Source organism: Saimiri boliviensis, chromosome 9, assembly GCF_048565385.1.
Source record: "Saimiri boliviensis isolate mSaiBol1 chromosome 9, mSaiBol1.pri, whole genome shotgun sequence".
In the NCBI taxonomy this organism is placed as follows: Eukaryota; Metazoa; Chordata; class Mammalia; order Primates; family Cebidae; genus Saimiri; species Saimiri boliviensis.
Window position 1 is genome coordinate 94,740,491 of NC_133457.1, and position 20,559 is coordinate 94,761,049.

The 20,559-nt window shown below is 38.9% G+C and overlaps 1 protein-coding gene across 2 annotated transcripts in view; it reads right to left on the bottom strand.

The window, feature by feature from the left end:
- Positions 1-20,559, bottom strand: part of PSMF1 (proteasome inhibitor subunit 1) — a 46,151-nt gene that overhangs the window by 13,464 nt on the left and 12,128 nt on the right. For both annotated transcript variants that reach the window (XM_074406353.1, XM_010351756.3), the window contains exon 4: positions 16,262-16,447. In XM_074406353.1, coding sequence (XP_074262454.1) covers positions 16,262-16,447 — 186 coding nt within the window. The remainder of the gene's footprint in view (positions 1-16,261; positions 16,448-20,559) is intronic.

The window sequence follows — 20,559 nt, forward strand, 5'->3', positions numbered from 1 at the left end:
TACATATGCAAGAGTAGCACTCACAGTGCCCTGAGCTAACAGGGCAATAAACCTTTCCTTTTCCTTACCCTGAAGGATATCCTGTGAGATCAAAGGTGAACCAAGGACTAAGAAAGGTTAGAAAATAAAATACTACATTTAGGCTAAGTGATCAATGGTTTTTAGGAGAAAGAAAAATATACATAAATTATGTTAAAAATTCTAAAGTATTCAGAAAAGAAAAATGTCACCCATAATCTGACTCTACCACAATGATTACTTATGCATTATTTTCATGTCTTCTTTCATAAGCATGTTTTAACAGGATTACAACAATATTATATCATTTTGGATCCCACTGCTTTCCTCCAAATAAGTGCTGTATTTCCTAAGTTATCTTTGCCATTAACATTTTTAATAGCCAAGTAATACATCCTCAAGTGAAGCAAATTTTAAAAATTTACTTAATTTTCTATCGTAAGCATTGATGATGTTTCTGGGGTTTGCATATGTAACTATAAATAATACTGTAGTTAATAACTTTCATGCACATGTTTTTTTTTCTATGTTAGAAAACAGACATCCTCTGTCACCCCACTGCTGTAAGATGGGAACAAGGAACTTTTTTCTTTGGTCAACTGATTGAAAGGAGCTGTGCTCAGAAGCCTCAACTGTACCTGATTGAGATGATTAGATATTGGTCCTTCAAGCTAATGAGATTTAGATAAGATTGTGGACTGAGTTGATCCAGTAATGGGTTAAGACTCTCGGAAACCTCAGGGAAAGGAAGATGTATTTCACATTTGAGAAGCCAGAGAACAGACTGTGGTAGAAGGAATTTGATCCCCTCTCAAGACTCCACAACTCCTAATCCCCAGTACCTATGAATGTGATGAGAAAGCAATCCTGTGATTGTTTTGTTATATGGCGCAGCTGACCTCAAAAGAGATTATCTTGATGGGTGAATCTAATGAACAGGAACCCTTAAAAGCACAGAACATGGATTGTGGCAGAAGAAGAATGACAAGAAGAGACTCAACACAGCACTGTTGGCTTTGAAGAGGAGGCAGCCACATGAGAAGAAATGCAGAAAGTCTTACGGAGATGAGGGAGAAGGACAGGGACCTTAGTCTTATAACCACAAGGAAATGAATTCTGCCAATAACCTGAATGAGCCAAGGACTTCCATACTCTTGACCTAGAGAATTGTAAGATAATAAGTGGGTGCAGTTTTAAGCCACTAAGTTTGTGGCAATTTATGATGCACATATATGCTGCAAACACTTTCTCCACTTTACTCGCCTTATAGTTTGGCTTCAGTTAGCTTACAGATGTTACGAAGACAATGTTTTTCTGAGTAAATTAGAAGAATAATGAGACTGACTCCAGCACTGGTAAGGATAGGGAAATGACATTGAAATACAGTAAGAATGTCAATTAACACAACTGTTTATAGGGGCAACTGAGCAATATGTATCAAAATCTCTATAAACAGGCTTGATCCTTAATGTAGCAATTCTACAGGAATCTATTCTAAGGGAAACATTCAGATATGTGTTCCAAGTTGCATAAAAAGTATGTCCACTGAAGCATTAGTTATGGTAGCCCCAAATTAGAAATGACATGGTAAAAAAAAGAACTTGCATCGTTCTTGATTTTTCTTTCCTTCATTAAGCCAACCCATCAGCAAGTCCTGTCAGGTATTCTTCCAAATATACCCCAGAGCCACCTGCCTTGTCTACCACCATCTACCATCTACCACCATTATTTCTTGCCTGGCTGCCTGTGTCAGCTCCTTTTCTGGGTCTATTTCTACTCTTGTCCTTCTGTAATCCATCTCTACAAAGGAGCCAGAGGGTTATTTTGTTTTTGTTTTTTTATGTAAACAATATGAAGTCCCTCCCTTGTTAAAACTGCCTAGTGGCTTCCCATTCTTCTGATCTTGGCCCCATGGGTTAAATGCACTGGCTTGTGCTTACCCCATGGTGTCACCTCCTATGTCTCTGCTCCACTGCTCTACTGTGTTCCAACCATACTTTCTCTTTGTTCTTGGAGCAATCCAAGCCAAGCTCCTTTCTTCTGAAACAACTACCAATACATGTGTCAAAAGTTGGAAATAGTAAGGGCTGAATCCTGCTCCAATGCTCATGAGGTGTGTTGCTTTGGGCAAGTCAAGTTCTTGGTGCCTCGGTTTTCTTTTCCATAAAACGGGGATACCAGGAGCATCTACCTCATTCTCTTATGAGGATTAAAAGAGATTATTTTACATATACTTTATACTTAATGTAACTGCTCAGCATACAGTAAATGTTCAATAAATATTAACCATGTAACATGTCCACTGTCAGAATATGACTGTATTCTTCAAAGAAAAAAAAAAATCCATGGTTAACGGAGTCCGAACCACGTAACTTTTCAAAACATTCTGACAGCTCCCATCACCTCATGGATCAAATCCAGCTTCTTAGCACATTTGGCCCTGGGATTTGGTCCTCGCATTCATCTTTTTTCCCTTCACATGCTGACAAGAGTGAAACAAAAACTCCCCGACTTCTGCAAGATGATTTCATAGCTCCACTGGTACCCATCCTTCCCTCTGCCATAAAAGTCAGTTACCCTCAATACCACAGAATTTTTATTGGTCTTTTAAAATTTAGCTTATCAGCCATCATCTCTATGAAGCCTTTTCTTCTACCCTTCATATTAATCGTCCTTCACTGTGCTTCAGCAGATCTCAGATATACTTCTACCATTGTTTTAAAAAGATTTATGATCTGGAATGAAAAGGGCAATTAGCCCCAATCAACTGTGAGCTTTTTAAAGGCTGCGCCCACACTGACATATTCCCAGTAAGTAGCACATGATGGACACTTAGAATGATTTGGGGATAAGACTTGGTCCAAATTCTGGCCTCACCATTTCACAGCTGTGTGACCCAGGGAAAGTTATAAAATCTCCAAGCCCTAGCTTTCTTTTGTGTAAAATAATGGACAATAGTATTTATTTCACAGGGTTGTTATATATATTAAATGAGAATGCTTACAAAAGTGTAGTGCCTGTACATTATAAAGAGTTCAATAAATAGAATTCAATAATTTACTATTATAACACAACCTGCTTCTTACTGTTGTGATGAAGTTACTGACCATATATGAACTTTAGCTTCCTTACCTGCAAAATGGGGATAGCCCTTACCAATCTCATGGAATTGTTGAGGGGACTAAAAGGAGCACATGGATGAAATGCCAGTGATTAAGTTTGTCTGAAATCACTGGCACTTAATAAACAGTAGCTATATAAATGTTATTGAACCTTGCTATCCATAGAAGAAACCCAAAGGGATCAATATTATGTGATCCCCAAGGGGAAAAGAACGAGGGCAAATTTTAAGAATAGAGAATAATAGGTTCACAAGCAATGAAAGATGAAAATTAAATTTTTAAAGTAACATAGGAAGAGGACATTCTTTTCAAAATATGGTGCTGGACCAACTGGATAGCAATATGGAAAAATAGAAATCTCATACCACACATAAAAATGGATTATTGATCTAAATATAAAAGATAAACCATCAAAGCTTCTAGCAGAAAATATATGAGGATTTCTCCATGACTTTGGCGTAGAGCAGACTCTTAAACAAAAATCAAAAGAGCCCCAAACATAAAGAGAAAACACTGATAAGCTAGATTACATACAAATTAAGAATGTTAAAAACACCATTAACGAGGTAAAAAGGCAAGTTACAAAGAGGAGGAAGACATTTTTAATACATATATTTAATGAAGGACTTAAATTCAGAATCTATAAACAATGCCAACAAGTCATAAAAAGACAACCCAATAGAAAAATGAATAAGAGTTTGATGCCTCTTCACAAAGATGAAGTCCAAATGGCTAGTAAACTTCAAGAAAAACTTTAAAATGTGATTCATAAACTCCTGTACCATGACGTCAAAACTATTTCATCTCAGAAGCTATTTGCTTTTTTCACTGTGTTGACATTTATACTGCCAGTGCAAAAGCAACAGTGGGTGGAACTGCTGATGCCATAGTATGACTCAAAGCAGTAGCACTAACCTGGCAGTCACTCCATCCTCCCTTACCACCCACCCACCCACGTCCAGCTTCACTTTAGAATGTACTTGATGAAGATGCATAGATTATCAAGTTTGTAAAATTTCAATCTTTGAATACCTTTTTTTTTTTTTTTCTCTGAGACAGAGTTCTAGCTCTGTACCCTAAGCTGGGGAGTGCAGTGGCATAATCTTAGCTCACTGCAACCTCCTGGGTTCAAGTGATTCTCCCGCCTCAGCCTCCCAAGTAGCTGGGATTACAGGCACCCACCATCATGCCCAGCTAATTTTTTGTATTTTTGGTAGAGATGGGGTTTCACTGTGTTGGCCAGGCTGGTCTGAAACTTTAGGCTAAAGCAATTCACTTGCCTCGGCCTCCCAAAGTGCTGGGATTACAGGCATGGGCCACTGCACCTGGCCTTGCATACAGTGCTTCTACTGCAGGCAGAAGCACAGTAATTGTCATAACGAAAAGTACTTGTGCAATTGTTCAAGTTGCTAGTTGAAGCTGTCATTTTTTCAAAGAAATTTTTTTTTTTTTTTTTTTTTTTTTTTTTTTTTTTGCTTGAAAGAATAACAAACCATGCTTATTCAGACTTGGCTACATAGCAGACATTTTCTCCAAAAGGATGTAAGCCCATTACTTCAAGGAAAACAATGAATGGTATTTATTGCCAATGACAAAATTCAAGTTTTCAAGCAAAAATTAGCAATGATATTGTATAATAAAATGCGTCAACTTTGAGCAGATCTGCATACCTCAGTGAATCAGTATTTTCCAAATGACCAAAATATACAGTATTCTATAACAGTTTCATACATAGGTAAAAGCTCCATTCAAAGGCATGATAGACCAGTGGATTTTAATGTAACCGATATATAAAAAGTTCACTTATATGGATTCAGATTCCATATTACAACTAACCCTTACAAAAACAACTACTTGTCAAGTTGGTTTAAGAGTAAAGCATATCTACGATTATTTGAAAAGGTTATTAAACTAGTCCTCTTTTTTTCAACAACTGACATGTGAAAGGCTTCAACGAAAACAACACATCCCCTACAGACCGAATGCAGAAGCAGAAATGAGAGTCTAGTTGTCTTCAATTAAGCTAGACATTAAAGAGATTTGCAAAAATGTAAAACAATGTTACTCTTCTCACTAAATTTTTTGTTTTGAAAAGATATTTTAGAAATTTGTTATTTATATTAACGTATAATGGGCTTATTTTTAAATGAATAAATAAATGTATATTTTGAAATTTTCATTTGTAACTTCTAATGCAGTAAATATTGACATATATAACCCACGTAAGAGCTCTCTGGGGTCCTCAATCATTTTTGAGAGTGCTACAGGGTTCCTGAGAAGATAAAGTTTTAGGGTCTCCAGCATAAGTAATATAACTCAAGGAAGTGAAATTTTAAAAACCTAATAAACAGGGATGTTCATAGCTGTACCATTTACAATGAAAAATTAGAAATACTTGATATACCCCATAGAAGTTATATAAACCATAGCACACTAGCAAAATAAAATACCAGATATTAAAAGAGTTATGTTTAGCACATTAGTAAATGGATTATGAAATTTAAAAAGAAAATGCAAAATGAAAACTATTTGGAACATTTAAAAATATGTAAAGATACAGATTGGTTGGGATTAAAAATGAATTCAGAATGACATAAATAAGAGCTTTATATCTAAAGATTTATTTTTAGATAAGCTGGTTAAGCATAGAAAAAACTGTTTTTTCAAAACAGGGAGCAGATTTGACTATCAGAGGACAGATGATGCAAAAGGAAACAGGTTAGACTTATAATGACAATAAAAAGTTAGGCTGGATAAAAAAACTTTCCCTTACAGATGGGTTGTTTTCATTAATTCTTTCCTAGACAGTTCAGAAGTAAGGAAAGACCTGCCCACCTCCAATCTTCCACTAAAATGGAATGTCCTCTCTAGCTATACTCCTAGCCTAGAAGCACCCAGTATCATCACAGCAGACCCAGAATCCTTTGACAAGCTGCAGCCATACATCACTACACACTTAGGGAAACAAGTCTCTTTATGCTCTAAGGCAGACAATCCCAACTTTAGTTTGTATTTGGAAATTTCCAGGTATGAGATAGGCAAAAGAGTGTTTAAGGTGAGTGGCGAGACACAGGACTGTGCCCTATGGGAAGAAGCAGAGGCTGCCATTTCTGCTCAGAGTACCAGCCAAGGGTGTTCAGTGATGGCTACTCAGTGATGAGGTAATTAACACTCTGCAGCAGCCAGAGAGGCCACTGCTGTGCTGCTTTTTACCTCCTTCCTGCCCTGCGGCTTCATCCCAAAACTGGGCATTTCAGGAGGAAAGGAAAAGGTGGCAGTGTGAGCGCCTGGCTGCTGAGCAACATGGTGGTGATGGGAGCTGTAGTAAAGGAACCAGCATCAACACAGCTATTTGAGCTCATGGACAAAGGGAGCTGGCCAAGGCATAAGCGGGGGGTGGGGGGGCAGATGCAGGTGAGGTGATTACAGAGGGGAGATCTGATAGGCTGTCTATTTTCTAGAGGTTAAGAAAAACCTCTTAAACATTCTGCCTCCTCTTCCAACCACCTCTCCAGTTCAGTGCCTGTGAAATAGGTCTGCTGAGAAAGACTTAGCTGAGTAGGGGAAAGGGGATGGGCTTTTCTCCATAATCAGTCTACACTACATTGAATTTATATACACATTGCTTATTACATGAGCTAACGCTGTCAGGTGCAGTGGGAAAAGCATAGCTGCTGTGTTAGACCCACTTAGGGGTAAATCCCAGTGCTCACCCTCCCAGCGAGATAATGCTGAGAAGCTATACTACCGCCCTCAGCTACTGTCTCCTCCGCTGTAAAGTGAGGAGGCCACTGATCTTTTTGTAGGGCTGTCCAGAAGATGAGCAACCATAAATCAACGCACTTGGTTCATAGGCCAACGCATAGTGAACAACCAAGAAATGGCAATTACTTCTGTCCTCAACACAGGGTGATGATAGTGATAACAGAAACAATGTCCATAATGGACCTGGGCCTGAGCCTAGATACAGTTGCCCAACACTTGCTCTGGGCTGACACTCTCATACCTACTGGTTGCACTTCATCAAATCCATTTTGCGGGGAAGATGGTGGGTATTAAAAAAATAATAAAACAAGGTTATCTTTTGAGAGACCTTCTACTCATTAAACCTTGCACTGAATTTTTTTTTCCCAGCGGCCAGTTACTAGACCACTGAATATTTATTGAATGTAAACATGTGACATCCATCATCACATTCAATCCTACAAAACCTCTAAGACAGCTGTAATTATTCTCAAGGTGCAGATCAGAAAACAGAGGCTCCAAGAGGCTAAATGTGCTAAGACAGGGGAAGGTACAAGCACAGGGTTTGAACCCAGCTGATGAATCTCCAAAGCCCATGCTCCTAAATGCCCTAAATACTCTCTCCTTGACATTGGGGGAGAGGTGAGGCAGGGAAGGAATGGGACCAAGTCCTTCCTTCAGCGTGGTATGGAGGACGGCCAAGCTTGATCTTCTGCCTGATCCCCTCCAACGCACCAGGCTCTTTAGCCAAAGGTACTGCTGCCATCAGAATCCTTCAGTGGTTTCCAACTGTCCACAGGGTGGTTCATGTATGTCACATCAAGGGCCTCCCAAAATCTGGTCCCATCCTCCATAGCTGGTATATGCTAGGATTCCAGACAAATTATCTTTGTCCAGCCAAAGTTCAGGAATGGCCCCATGCTTTTAGACCTTGATGCCTCTAACCTGTTTCCTCGGCCTGAACAACCTTCTCACTAAAAAAAATCTGTTATATAGTAATTCAGACATATGAAAAGGCAGAAAGAGAGTTTAAGAAATAATTCCCTTTCCCGTGAAGACACAGCTCAGGCAGCACTTCCAAATAGCTGTTCCCAGGATTATCAAGAAGGATCTCTGTGCTAATCTCTGTAACAGCAATTATCTCTTTAACTCATCTATCTCCCATGCCACAGAGGGAATGCATGCCTCTGAAATAGGGGCCAGGCCTAGGAATCCCTGAACCCACAGAGATACAAATATTTGCTGAATAGAGGGCTCACCAAAAATGTACAATGCACAGGTCCAAGCAATGGACGAAAACACAAAGCAAAGAAAATATGTGTCTGAAAAAAGCCAGTAATCTTGGGATCGGACAAAAATAAACGAGTGGTGGTGCTGTCAAAAGTGGGATGAGCTCCAGAGACAGAGAACCAGAGGTTTTTTGCCAACCAAAACCCGATTGGGGCAGGGCTTGCTAGACCTGTAGCAGCCCAGTGCTTGGCTGGTACCCTCCTCCCCGTTTTCTAGGCCTAGTAGAATATCCACATCTTCCCCAAAGCCTCCTCAGACCAAAAACTCAGAGCCTTCACTTGGTAAAGATTCACTGAACTGAGGCCCACATCACTTTTTGGAAATTTTCTACCCTGATAAGGAGTATTGTATTCTTTCCCTTCCCCTACGTGGGGAAGCTTGACCTGGGCTCAGCGACTTAATGACACCCTCCTGGCTCCGGCTACACTGCCTGTCCTTCCAGGGCTCTGCACAGGACAGGCCTTTAGGCTAAGATGCCCTTTCCGCCCTACTCTCTGTCTGGCTAACATCTCTTCCTTATTCTTTAGGAGCCAGTTTAGTGGTGCTAAAGAATACTTTCCTGGGGGAAGCCTTCAGGTATGGCTCAGGTTCCTTTCCCTATGTGTACCTCGCCCACTGCTCATCCCTGACTAGATGAGGTGGGCGAGCAGTAGGGAAGAAGGCCTCACTGGCCCTTGTGAAACACTCAGGGTTAGATCCACTGTCCCCTGACACAGTGAGCTCAATTAATACCACGGACTTAAGAACCTAAGTGGCTCTTCAGCGTCTAAATTTTAAAAACCCTTTTGTTTTTAAATAATTAAAGATTCACAGGGGCCTGGGCACGGTGGCTCATGCCTGTAATCCCAGGCCTTTGTTTGGGAGGCTGAGGCAATCACTTGAGGGCAGGAGTTCGAGACCAGCCTAGCCAACCAATATGGTGAAATCCCATCTCTACTAAAAAATACAAAAATGAGCCGGGTATGGTGGCAGGCATCTGTAATCCCAGCTACTTGGGAGGCTGAGACAGAAGAGTCACTTGAACCCGGGAGGCGGAGGCTGCAGTGAACCAAGATTGCATCACTGTACTCCAGTCTGGGTGACAGAGGGAGACTCTGTCTCAAAAAAAAAAAAAAAAAAAAAAAAAAAAAAAAAAAAATTCATAGGGGTTGGAAAATGGTACAAGAAGTTCTAATACACTTCACTCAGTTTTCTCTAATAGTTAAACCACCACAAAGATCTCTCTCATGCTATTCCCCTTAATAACCACACCTACAGCCCTGCCCTCATCTGTAACCCCTGGCAACCATTAATCTGTTTAGCACCTTTATAATTATGTCATTTTGAAAATGTTATGTAAGTAGAATCACATAATATGTAACCTTTTGGGTTTGGCTCAGCATAATGCTTTCACTCAGCATAATGACTTTGATTAACCAAATTGCTGTGTTTCAACAGTTCATTCCTTTATACTGCCAAGTAGTATTCCACAGTATAGATATGCCACAGTTCCTTTAACCATTCATCACAGAGGAGGGACATCCGGATTATATCCAGCTTTTGACTATTACAAATAAAACTCCTCAACATCTGTGTATAGGTTTTCCCACAGGTACAATTTTCATTTTTCTGAGATAAATGCCCAGGAGTGATTCCTGGATCTAATTATTAAGTACATGTTTAGTTTTTTAAGAACCTGCCAAATGATTTTCCAGAGTAGCTGTAAAACTTTACATGCCCTTCAGCAGTGTACATGATCCAGTTTTTCTGCGCTCTCTCTAGAATTTAGTACCATCACTATTTTCAATTTTAGCTATTCTAATAAGTACGAAGCACCCCACTGTGGCTTCATTTGCATTTCCCTTAGCTTAACGGCTAGCAATGCTGAGCATCTTTTCATTGCTTATTTGCCACCTGTACATTCTTCTCAGTGTATTACCTCTTCATATCATTTTTCCATTTTCTTTCTTTCTTTCTTTCTTTTTTTTGAGACAGAGTCTCACTCTGTTGCCCAGGCTGGAATGAAGTGGTGTGATCTTGGCTCACTGCAACCTCCACCTCCTGGGTTCAAGTGATCCTCCTGCCTCAGCCCCCTGAGTAGCTGAGACTATTGGCATGCACCACCACACCCGGCTAATTTTTGAATTTTTGTAGAGACAGTTTCAACCTGTTGGCCAGGGTGATCTCAAACTCCTGACCTCAGGTGATCCACCTGCCTCAGCCTCCCAAAATGCTGGGATTACAGGCATGAGACACCATGCCTGGCCTTCATTTTTCCATTTTCTAACTGGATTGTTCCTTAAGCTGTTGATTTTGAAATTTCTTTATCTAGATATGAATCCTTTGTTGAATATGTGGTTTTCGAGCATTTCCTCCCAACCTATAGGTTATGCTTCTATCCTCTTAACGGCGTCTTTCACAGAGCCAAAGTTTTAAATTTTGATAAAGCTCTTTTTCATCTTTTTTTAATATTGCGCTTTTAGTGCTGTATCTAAGAACTCTTCACCAAGCCCTAGATACTGAAGATTTCCTCTCGCGTTTTCTTCTAGGAATGTTGCAGTATTATGTGTTACACTGAAATCAGTGATCCAACTTGAGGTCATTTTTATATAAGGTTTAGGTCAAGGCTCATATTTTTGCTTGTGATTATCCAATTGCTCCAGCACCACCTGCTGAAAAGATGTGCCTTCCTCCGTTGACTTGCATTTGCACCCTTGTCAGAAGCTGGCTGGTCTCACTTCCGTGGGTTTATTTCTGGGTTCACTATTCTGCTCTGTTGATCTATATGTCTGTCCCTCTGCCAATTCCACCATCTTGATTAGCTATACAATAAGCCTTAATATTAGGTAGAATGACTCCTTTTATTTTATTCTTTTAAAAAATTGTTACAGCTATTCTAGATTCTTTGCCTTTCCATATAAATACTAGAATCATCTGCTATATCTGTAGAAATTCTTGGTGGGATTTTGATAGGAACTGAATTAAAATAGTATATCAATTTGTGGAGTATCTAACATCTTTATTATGAGTCCATGAATATGTTATATCTCTCCATTTATTTAGAACTTGAGTTCTTTCATTGGCATTTTGCAGTTTTCAGTATAAAAGTCTGAAACAAGTTTTGTTAAAATTATACCTGAGTATTTATTTTCATTTTTTTGAGAAGGAGTCTTGCTCTGTCTCCTATTTAATTTTTCTTTCTTTCTTTCTTTCTTTTTTTTTTTTTTTTTTGAGACGAGTCTTGTTCTGTCTCCCAGGCTGGCACGCAATGGCGCGATCTTGGCTCACTACAACCTCTGCCTCCCGGGTTCAAGTGATTCTCCTGCCTCAGCCTCCTGAGTAGCTGGGATTACAGGTGTGTGCCACCACACGCAGGGAAGAATAGCATAAGGAGAAATACCTAATGCAGATGACAGGACGATGTATGCAGCAAACCACCACCATGCCACGTGTATACCTACATAATAAACCTGCATGATCCACACATGTACCCCAGAACTTAAAGTATAATAAATTTTTATAAAATAAAATAAATATCACCCATAATTCTAGAAAAAAATTTTTCTCTATTTTTAGTAGAGACAGGATTTCACCATGTTGGTTGGTCAGGCTGGTCTCAAACTCCTGACCTCAGGTAATCCACCCTCTTCAGACTCCCAAAGTGCTGGGATTACAGGCGTGAGCCACTGTGCCCAGCCTACCTGAGTAGTTTTTGAACCACTTATAAATAGTACTGTATTTTAAACTTAGTTCCACATATTAATTGCTAGTATATAGAAATACAATTCACTTTTGTACGTTAGTCTGGTATCCGGCAACCTTGTTAAACTTATTTAATATTTTTTTTTTTGGTAGATTGCTTGGGATTTTCTATGTAGATCATTATGTCATCTGCATATATAAACTGGTTTATTTCTTCCTTCCTTATCTGTATGCTAATTCTTTTTCTTGTTTTAATGTGCGGGCCAAAAGTTCTAGTATTAATGCTGAGTAAGAGTGGTCATAGCGGTTATCCTTGCCTTGTTCTTAAGGGGAAGGCATTCAGTAGCTAATTTTAAATAAATCATTTTTACTGGTATGATCATGACCCCTTAAAATATTGTTTAGGTACTAACAAACTACTCTCTAGCTAAAGGCAAAATATTTAAAACAGCAACAAAAGAAGCCCCAGTCATGGGCAGTTATTGATTCTCTTGGACTATGGTTTGATCTCAAGGAAATCATTTCTATCATTATATATTCATGTTTCCAATTAAGCCAAGGCTAGGACTTTTGTACAGTACTCATTTTTTACAGCTTTATTGAGATATATTTCACTTAAAAAATTCAACCAGCTAACATGTATAGTACAGTGATTTTTAAATGTTCACAGAATGTGCAAATGTTCTAATTTTAGAACATTTTCTTCACCCCAAAAAGAAACCTTGTACCCATTAGCAGTCTCTCCTCATTCCTGCTTTCTCATCCTCCACCTCTACTCCTGGAAACCACTAATCTGCTTTCTATCTCCATTTTAAAGTTGCCTATTCTGGATATTTCACATAAAGGAATCATACAATATATAGTCTTTTATGACTGGCTTCTTTCACTTAACATGATGTTTTCAAGGCTCATCCATGTTATAACATGTATAAGTACTTCATTTTTATTCCTATAAGATACATATTCAGTTGTAAGCATATATATCATATTTGCTATTCATCAACTGATAGACATTTAGGTTGTTTCTACTTTTTGAGTATTACATATAATGCTATTTCTTGGTTTGGATTTCCATTTCCCTAATGACCAATGATGTTGCACATCTTTTCATGTGCTTATGGACTATCTGTACATCTTCCTTGGAGAAGTATCTATTCAAATCCTTTGAACATTTTAAAATTGGGTTTTCTTTTTTATTGTTCAGTTATAAGAGCCCTTTATATATTCTGAATACAAGCTTCTTGTCAGATATATGATTTGCAAATATTCTCTCCCATCCTGTGGGTTATGAGCCATCGTATCTGGCCTCCTTTGCTCTATTGACACGGTGTATTACACTGATTTATTTTCAGATATTAAATCAATCATTCCTGGAATCAATTTCACTTGGTCATGGTATATAATCCTTTGTACACACTGCTGGATTTGGTTGGTTAGCATTTTGTTATGGGTTTTTATATCTGTATTCATAAGGGATACTGGTTTGTAGTTTTCTTGTGATGTCTTTGGTACTGGTATCAGGACAATACTAGCCTCACAGAAGAAGCTGGGAAGTATTCCCACCTCTTCTATTGTTTGGAAGACTTTGTGAAGAACTGGTATTAATAAAAAATCCTTATTAAGGATATTTTTTAACATATCGAAAAATAGTAAAAATGGTATCATGAGTTGCTGTGTGTATTCTCACCTAACTTCGATAATTATCAATAGTCTACCACTCTTATTTTACTTACACTTCGCCTCCCTAACACTTTACTCTTTTGGGGGGGCTGAAATTATTTTAAAGTAAATACCACACATATCATTTCACCTTTAAATACTTCAGTGTATCTCTCTAACAGATAAAAGACTTCTTTTTTTAACATAAGCAGAATTATTTCACCTAACAAAATTAGCAGTAATTCCTAATGTTATCTAATACCTAGTCCATGCTCAAATGTTTAAAATGTCTAATACCCAGTCCCCAAATGTTTTAAAAAATATTTTTTAAAAATTAGTTTGACTCAAGATCCTAACAAGGTCCAATACTGCATTTCAGTTGGCATGACTGTTTTCATAACAGCCTCCTTCTCCCTTTTCTCCCTATGTGATTATTTGGTGAAAAAACAAGGTTAATTTATCCTATAAAATTTTTCCATATTTCAGTTTTGGCTGCTATATCCTCATGTGTCTGTTTAACTCATTCTTCTGGTTCTTCACACTTTTAGACTAGGAGTTTGATTTAGATTGAGGTTGCTGTGAACTTACTATTGCATAATATTAGAAAACAATGTCTCACTATCCTACTTTAAGCATTAAAATTAATCAATGGGTTCAGGTGCTACTGGCCAAATCCACCTGTTATAAAGTCCCATATCAATCTTTACTTAATAGTTTTATCAACTGTTTACAATTTGTGACTAGGTACATTATTTCTGCAGAAGTTGCAACATAGTGAATTTCTAATTCTTTCAGTTCTTCCAAGGCTAGGATTTTTACTTTCACAATTCTATATTCTAGGTCTATCATTCCCAAATAGGCTGACACAGCCTCCAGGTGCCATAGTGCAAGCCCTGTGGACATTTTTGCTTGCCATAGTAGTTGGAGGGCCTTATTGGCATTTACAGGCAGAGACCAAAGATGTTAGATGTTCTACAACTCATGGTAGAGTTTCGCAGAATGACGAATGACCTGCATCCCACACAATTTTCAAATGTCTTGTTAGATGTTCATGGAGGTGTAAAGCTTAAATAAATTACCTGAATATAAGGCCATTTTATATATGAACACAAAGTATTTTTTTTTTCCCTACTACTTTAAAACAAGCACATTTTTCCAGGAATGTTACTATGGTTTACCTGAAGAAATAGTATCCAATCACTATTTTGTTTGCAATTCTCCTAACAGCTGTTTACCATTTCAAAAAGTCATGTTAGTAATAGCAACAGAGTTTAGTGGTATTTGAGTTGTTGACATAATACATCTTTATACAACAGCTTTTGTCATTGTTGAATTCAAGATAATTCCACATACAGGTGTAAACATCTATGTTCTCCCATGTACTCAGGCACCTACACATGGACTATATACATCATCATCTTATTACTCTCTTTTTCTAATTATGTTATAGTTAGGACTTTATACTGATTTCCTCTGAAATGTGCATGAGGTAAGTTAGATTACCTATGAATTCCATTTCAATATAGTAAAGGATATTTCACAGAATATTTGTTTTGAAATGGGCATTGGGTCTAACAAAGCTGAGAATTACTATTTACTTCAGGTCTAAAATTTTTTCCCAACTTGGCTTCTGACCAGGGCTGCTTATTAAATCTTTCCTTCACAGAAAGGTGGTTAGAGCACATCTGGTTACATCACAGCCAGAGCACTATGCAAAGGTGAGGACACCTAGACTACAGTCCTAGCTCTGCCTCTTTATTAGTGGCTGGTGACCTTACGCAGGTCATCTGATCTCTACTCCTTTGATAAAATAAGATAGATCAGACAAGCCATTTCCAACCTTTCAACCACTTTTTATTATCTCCATTCTCTCCACAAGACTCAATATTTTTGGTAAAGATTTTGACAAAGAGATATGCCAATCATTAATTGTAATAATTAAACTCATTTCCAATTTTTAGCTAACGAAAGGCATGTAATTGCAAACCAGAATAAAATAATGATGGTAGTCTACATGTATTAAGTGCTTATTTATGTCCCTCACAGTAAACTGTCCTTTATCCCTACCAACAGTATGGTATCACAGTATGGGCTCCAAATTGGTAAGTGCTATCTCAGCTAGAGACTAGGGTCCCCTGGTTCTTGTCTCCTCCCTCAGAGCAGAAGTCTCCAGTCGTAATGGTACCATCCTGGTCTGCAAAAACCTTGGATGTGACTCACTCACACCCCATGCTACTTTGGAAAACTTCTGAAGTTGATAGAGAGGTTGGAGGACTGAAATGAAATGAAATGAAATGAAATGAAATGAAATGAGCAAGACACTGGGACTGCATCTCCTCTGGGCTAGTACCTCTGCATCTTTGCATTTTCTCAAAAAGACTGGCCCAGGGCCCTAACTAGACAAAGAACTCTGGAATGAATTAGCTGTGAATTACCTGGGCAGTGACCCTATACTACTGCACATTAGCACCAGAGGCACCGATCCTTAGGTAGACTCAGGGGCTCTGTGTGCCCTCTAGAAAGGTGTCAGGCAGCCTTAAGATGTTGGGTAATTAGGGTGACTAGTAGCAGTGCAAGAACTCATATTCCACTTATGTCTCTGCTTTCTAACTCCATGCACCCCAAGACATTGATCATTTTGTTGAAAACACACACGGGCCAGGGATGGGGTCAAGTGGCAGATAGGGATAGCTGGCTGGAATCCCTCTGCAGAAGCATAGGCTTCCCGCTGGGTGCTCTGTACTTACCAGGGAGGCTGCCGGCTGGTGTGTGGGTGATGTGGAGGAATCCGGAGTGGGTCCACCTCTCTGGCGGTAGCAGGGGGGAACTCTCGGTGGGGACTGCTTACACTAGCCTTCTCCCACTGCTCATGGATAGGTGTGATGATTCCAGACACAATACGAGACCGAAGCTCCTCACTGTTCTTGTAGGTCCTGCAAGAAGAAGATGAAGAGTCAACTGCTTGCAGTTGGCTGGCAACCCTGGAAGTGGTATTCTGGCTGCAACGACGGCGGCGGCCACCCTGATAGCTCCTGGCGTTGCGCTTGGCCTGTTTACAAGTGGGGGAACAGGCCGCCCGGCGGACCTGGGTGAGGGGGGCAACAGCCCCACGCTGTCTCTGAGATTTGGGCCTAAGCTTCTTAGGCATCTGAGTTGCCCCTCCTCGTTTACCACCCCATTAGAAAGAGGTGAGGGTGTAGGGGCACAGGGCCTGAACTGGCTACTCCTCTGTCCTCACCTGCCTCACCCCTCCCTCAGCTTCATTGTGTGTTCATCCTGTGTCATCGGAAGGGTCATGGAAGGGAAAGGCTCCATGGGGAGGATGAACCAAGTTCCTGGGCTAGGCAGGCAGAGCTCTGGGGGTCCAAGGTCCATTTATGTCACTAACTCCGGGGTCCTTGGAAGGTTTCCCCTAACACCTGTCCCATCCTGCCTGGCCCTCTTTTTCTCTGCCTGTAAGAGACAAGTGACGTGAGCCACAGCTGAGGTGTGGAGGCAGGCTGAGGTAACAAGAGTGGGCAGGACTCCAGGCTTCCTAAAACACTGGTATTTTTAAATGAACCACATGCTGGCCCATAACGCAAAGCTCACAAATGTAAAATCACGGAAATCATACAGTATGTTCTCCAACCATATGGTGGAATCACAACAGAAATCAAAACAAAAAGTTAACTCTAAATACATGGAAATTAAGCAACATACTTCTAGATAATCCTTGGATCAAAGCCCTAAAAAAGAAACAGAGCACTGAATTAAAATGAAAATAAAAACATATGAAAATATGTAGGATATAACTAAATCATTGCTGAGAGGAAACTTCATAGTACTAAATGCTTACATCAAAAAAGAAGGAACTTAAATCAATAACCAAAATTCTGACCTCAAGAACCTAGAAAAAGAAGAGCAAATGAAACCCCAAGCAAGCGGAAGTAATAAAGGTAAAAGCAGAAGTCAATAAAATAGAAAATAAAAACAATAGAAAAAATTAATGAAACAAAGATAAATTCTTCAAAAAAAAAAATGAACAAAATTGACCAACTTCTAGTAAGACTGACAAACATAAAAGGAGAGAAGACACAAGTCACCAGTAACAAGAATGAAACAGGAGATATTACAATAGATCTGTCTCTGTAGCCACTGAGAGGAAAACAGAATAATAAGAACAACTTAATCCAACAACTCAGAATAGACCAATTCTTAAAAATCACAAACCACAACTCAGCCAAAATGAAATAGTCTGAATAGTTTCATTAAAGAAACTTAATTACATTAACATTCCCTCCCAAAAAAAAAAAAATTCTCCAGGCTCAAATGATTTCAGTGGAGAATCCTACTAAATATTTAAAGAAGAATTAACATAAATTTTACAGTCACTTCTAGAAAATACATGAGGAGGGAATACTTTCCAATTCATTTCATGAAACCAGTATTACTCTGGTATCCAAACCAGGCAAAGACCATACCAAAAAAAATAAAAAATAAAAATACAAACTATATCCTAGAACTTACACACAAAAAAAATTCTCAACAAAATATTAGCAAATTGAATTTAAAAATGTATAAAAAGAATTATATACCATGACCAAATATGGTTTGTTCTAGGCATACAAAGCTGGTTAATACTCACAAATCAATCAATGTAATCTACCATATCAATAAGCTATGGAAGAAAAATCATATGGTCATATCAATTGATACAGAAAAAGCATTTGACAAAATCCCACATGATAAATCCATTTGAGATTTAAAACCCTCCACAGATGAAGAATAATGGGCAACTTCTTTAACCTGATAAAGAAAAACCTACCCCTAACAATATACTTTATGGTAAAAGTCTGAATACTTTGCCCCTAAGATTGGGAACCAGGGAATAATATTCTTTCTCGTTACTCTTATTTAATATTGGACATTGTGACCACTGCAATAAAGGAAGAAAAAGAAAAAGCATATGTATTAGCAAGTAAGTAATGAAACTGTCCCTACTTGCAAATGACATGATAGTCTGCCCTGAAATTCCCAAGGAATCTACAAAAAAAAAAAAAAAAAAAAAAAAAAAAAAAAAAAAACAACAACAACAAAAACAATCCTAGAACACCTTGAATTCAGCAAGGTGACAAGATACAAGTTCAACACAGGAATATCAACTGCATTTCTATATACTAACAACACACATTTGAAAACCTTTGTTTTCAAAGGACAGAATGCCACTGAGAATCATCTCCCTTTCTGCTTTAAACAAATAACAAAATATGTACAGAATCTATATGTTGAAAATTATAAATGACACTGATGGAAATCAAACATAAATATTAATAAATGGAGAGATAAGACATACCATGTTCATAGCAAGAATGTCAATTCTCCCCAAACTAATCTATAGGTTTAATGCAACTCCTATCAAAACCCTAGCAAGGTTTTTCATGAATATAGACAAGCTTACTCTAAAGTTTATATGAAAAGGCACGGAACCTAGCATAGCTAAAACTATTTCGATGAAGAAAAAGTGGGAGGAATTATTCTACTCAATATTAAGGCCTACAATAATCAATACTGGTAGATTAATATTGACAGAGGAAGAGACATAGAGATCAATGGAAAAGAACAGAAAATCCAGAGATAGAACCACAGATGTACAGACAACTGGTTTTTGACAAAGTTTCAAAAGTAATTCAATGAAGGAATAGCAAATGATGCTGGAGCAAATGGACATCCACGGGTAAAAAAATGAGTCTTGACCTAAATCCTACACAGATCATGTTCCTACTAAGAACACAGAACCTTAGGGAGCCTGCTGCTCGCCTGCCCAAGCTGGGTCAATCCAACTCCTCTTTCCTTTTAATCGGACCAGAGGGAGACCTCTGATCTCCCTAGGCATGTGTAAAATTCAGGCCTGATTAAAAAACCACCATGTCCTGAAGGAGAAGTTCTCACACCATTTCTAAGCCTTGGCAGAACAACCACCATTTTGGTTGTGGCAAAAAGACGGCCTATCATCTCATCTGACAAAGAAAGGGTTCAGCAGAATGGAACACAATAGGTGTATTATTTCTTAGCAAATCAGTTTGCTCACTGAGGAGCACAAATTCCTGGAAGAGGCAAGACATGCCATGACGACCTCACAAAGAGGGCTAGGTGGAGGAAGCTATGGCTGAAAGGCACAGGAGGGAGAGAGGGCCTCTGATCAGGAGGCAGAGCCATACCTCAGCTTTCACTGCCTCAGCTTCCATGGAGATGATTCCTGATCAGATTTTTTCTCCTTTGTGTATTTTACTAAGAGCTGGATTATGTGCTGACATCTCATTTCATTCTCAGAAAAACACTGAGGTAGTACTATTGTGTCCCTCATTTCATAGTAATCAAAAAACAAAACACAACACACATCCTCTCCCTCACACACAAATCTCTCAAACAAATGTACTTAAAAAACAAATAGAGACAGGATCACATTTATCTGTCAGTATTGCTGAGCAGACTGAATGCTCTAATGAGCATGAATGGTCAATATAATTCCTAGATTCTTCTACGGGTTTTGTCAATTTCTCTCCCAATGGAATACTAGAGTGAAGAAGTCAAGAGAGAACACTCCAAATGTTCCTCCCTTACCCACTGAGAGGGGCCAGGGTGCCAGGGTATGTGCAATACTCAGAGGAACAGCATTCTGCTGGCCAGGCCTGACTCATTTCCCCCTTTCCTCCCTTTGTCTTCTGTATGCAAAAGAGACCCAAGCCCTGCCCTCAAGGAGATCATGGGCAAGGTGAGAAGACCAACTCTAAGTAGGTAATCATAAAATATCCAGATTGATTAAATGCTTAAAAAATGACGTTTTGAGCCAGGGCAACACAGCAAGACCACATCTATACCAAAAATAAAAACTTGTCTGGGCATGGTGGCACATGTCTGTAGATCCAAGTATTTGGGAGGCTCAGGTGGGAGGATCACTTGAGCCCAGCAGGCGGAGGCTGCAATGAGCTGATCGTGCCGCTATACTCCAGCCTGCCTGGGCAACAGAGGGAAAGCTGTCTCCAAAGAAAATAGTAAAAGGTTT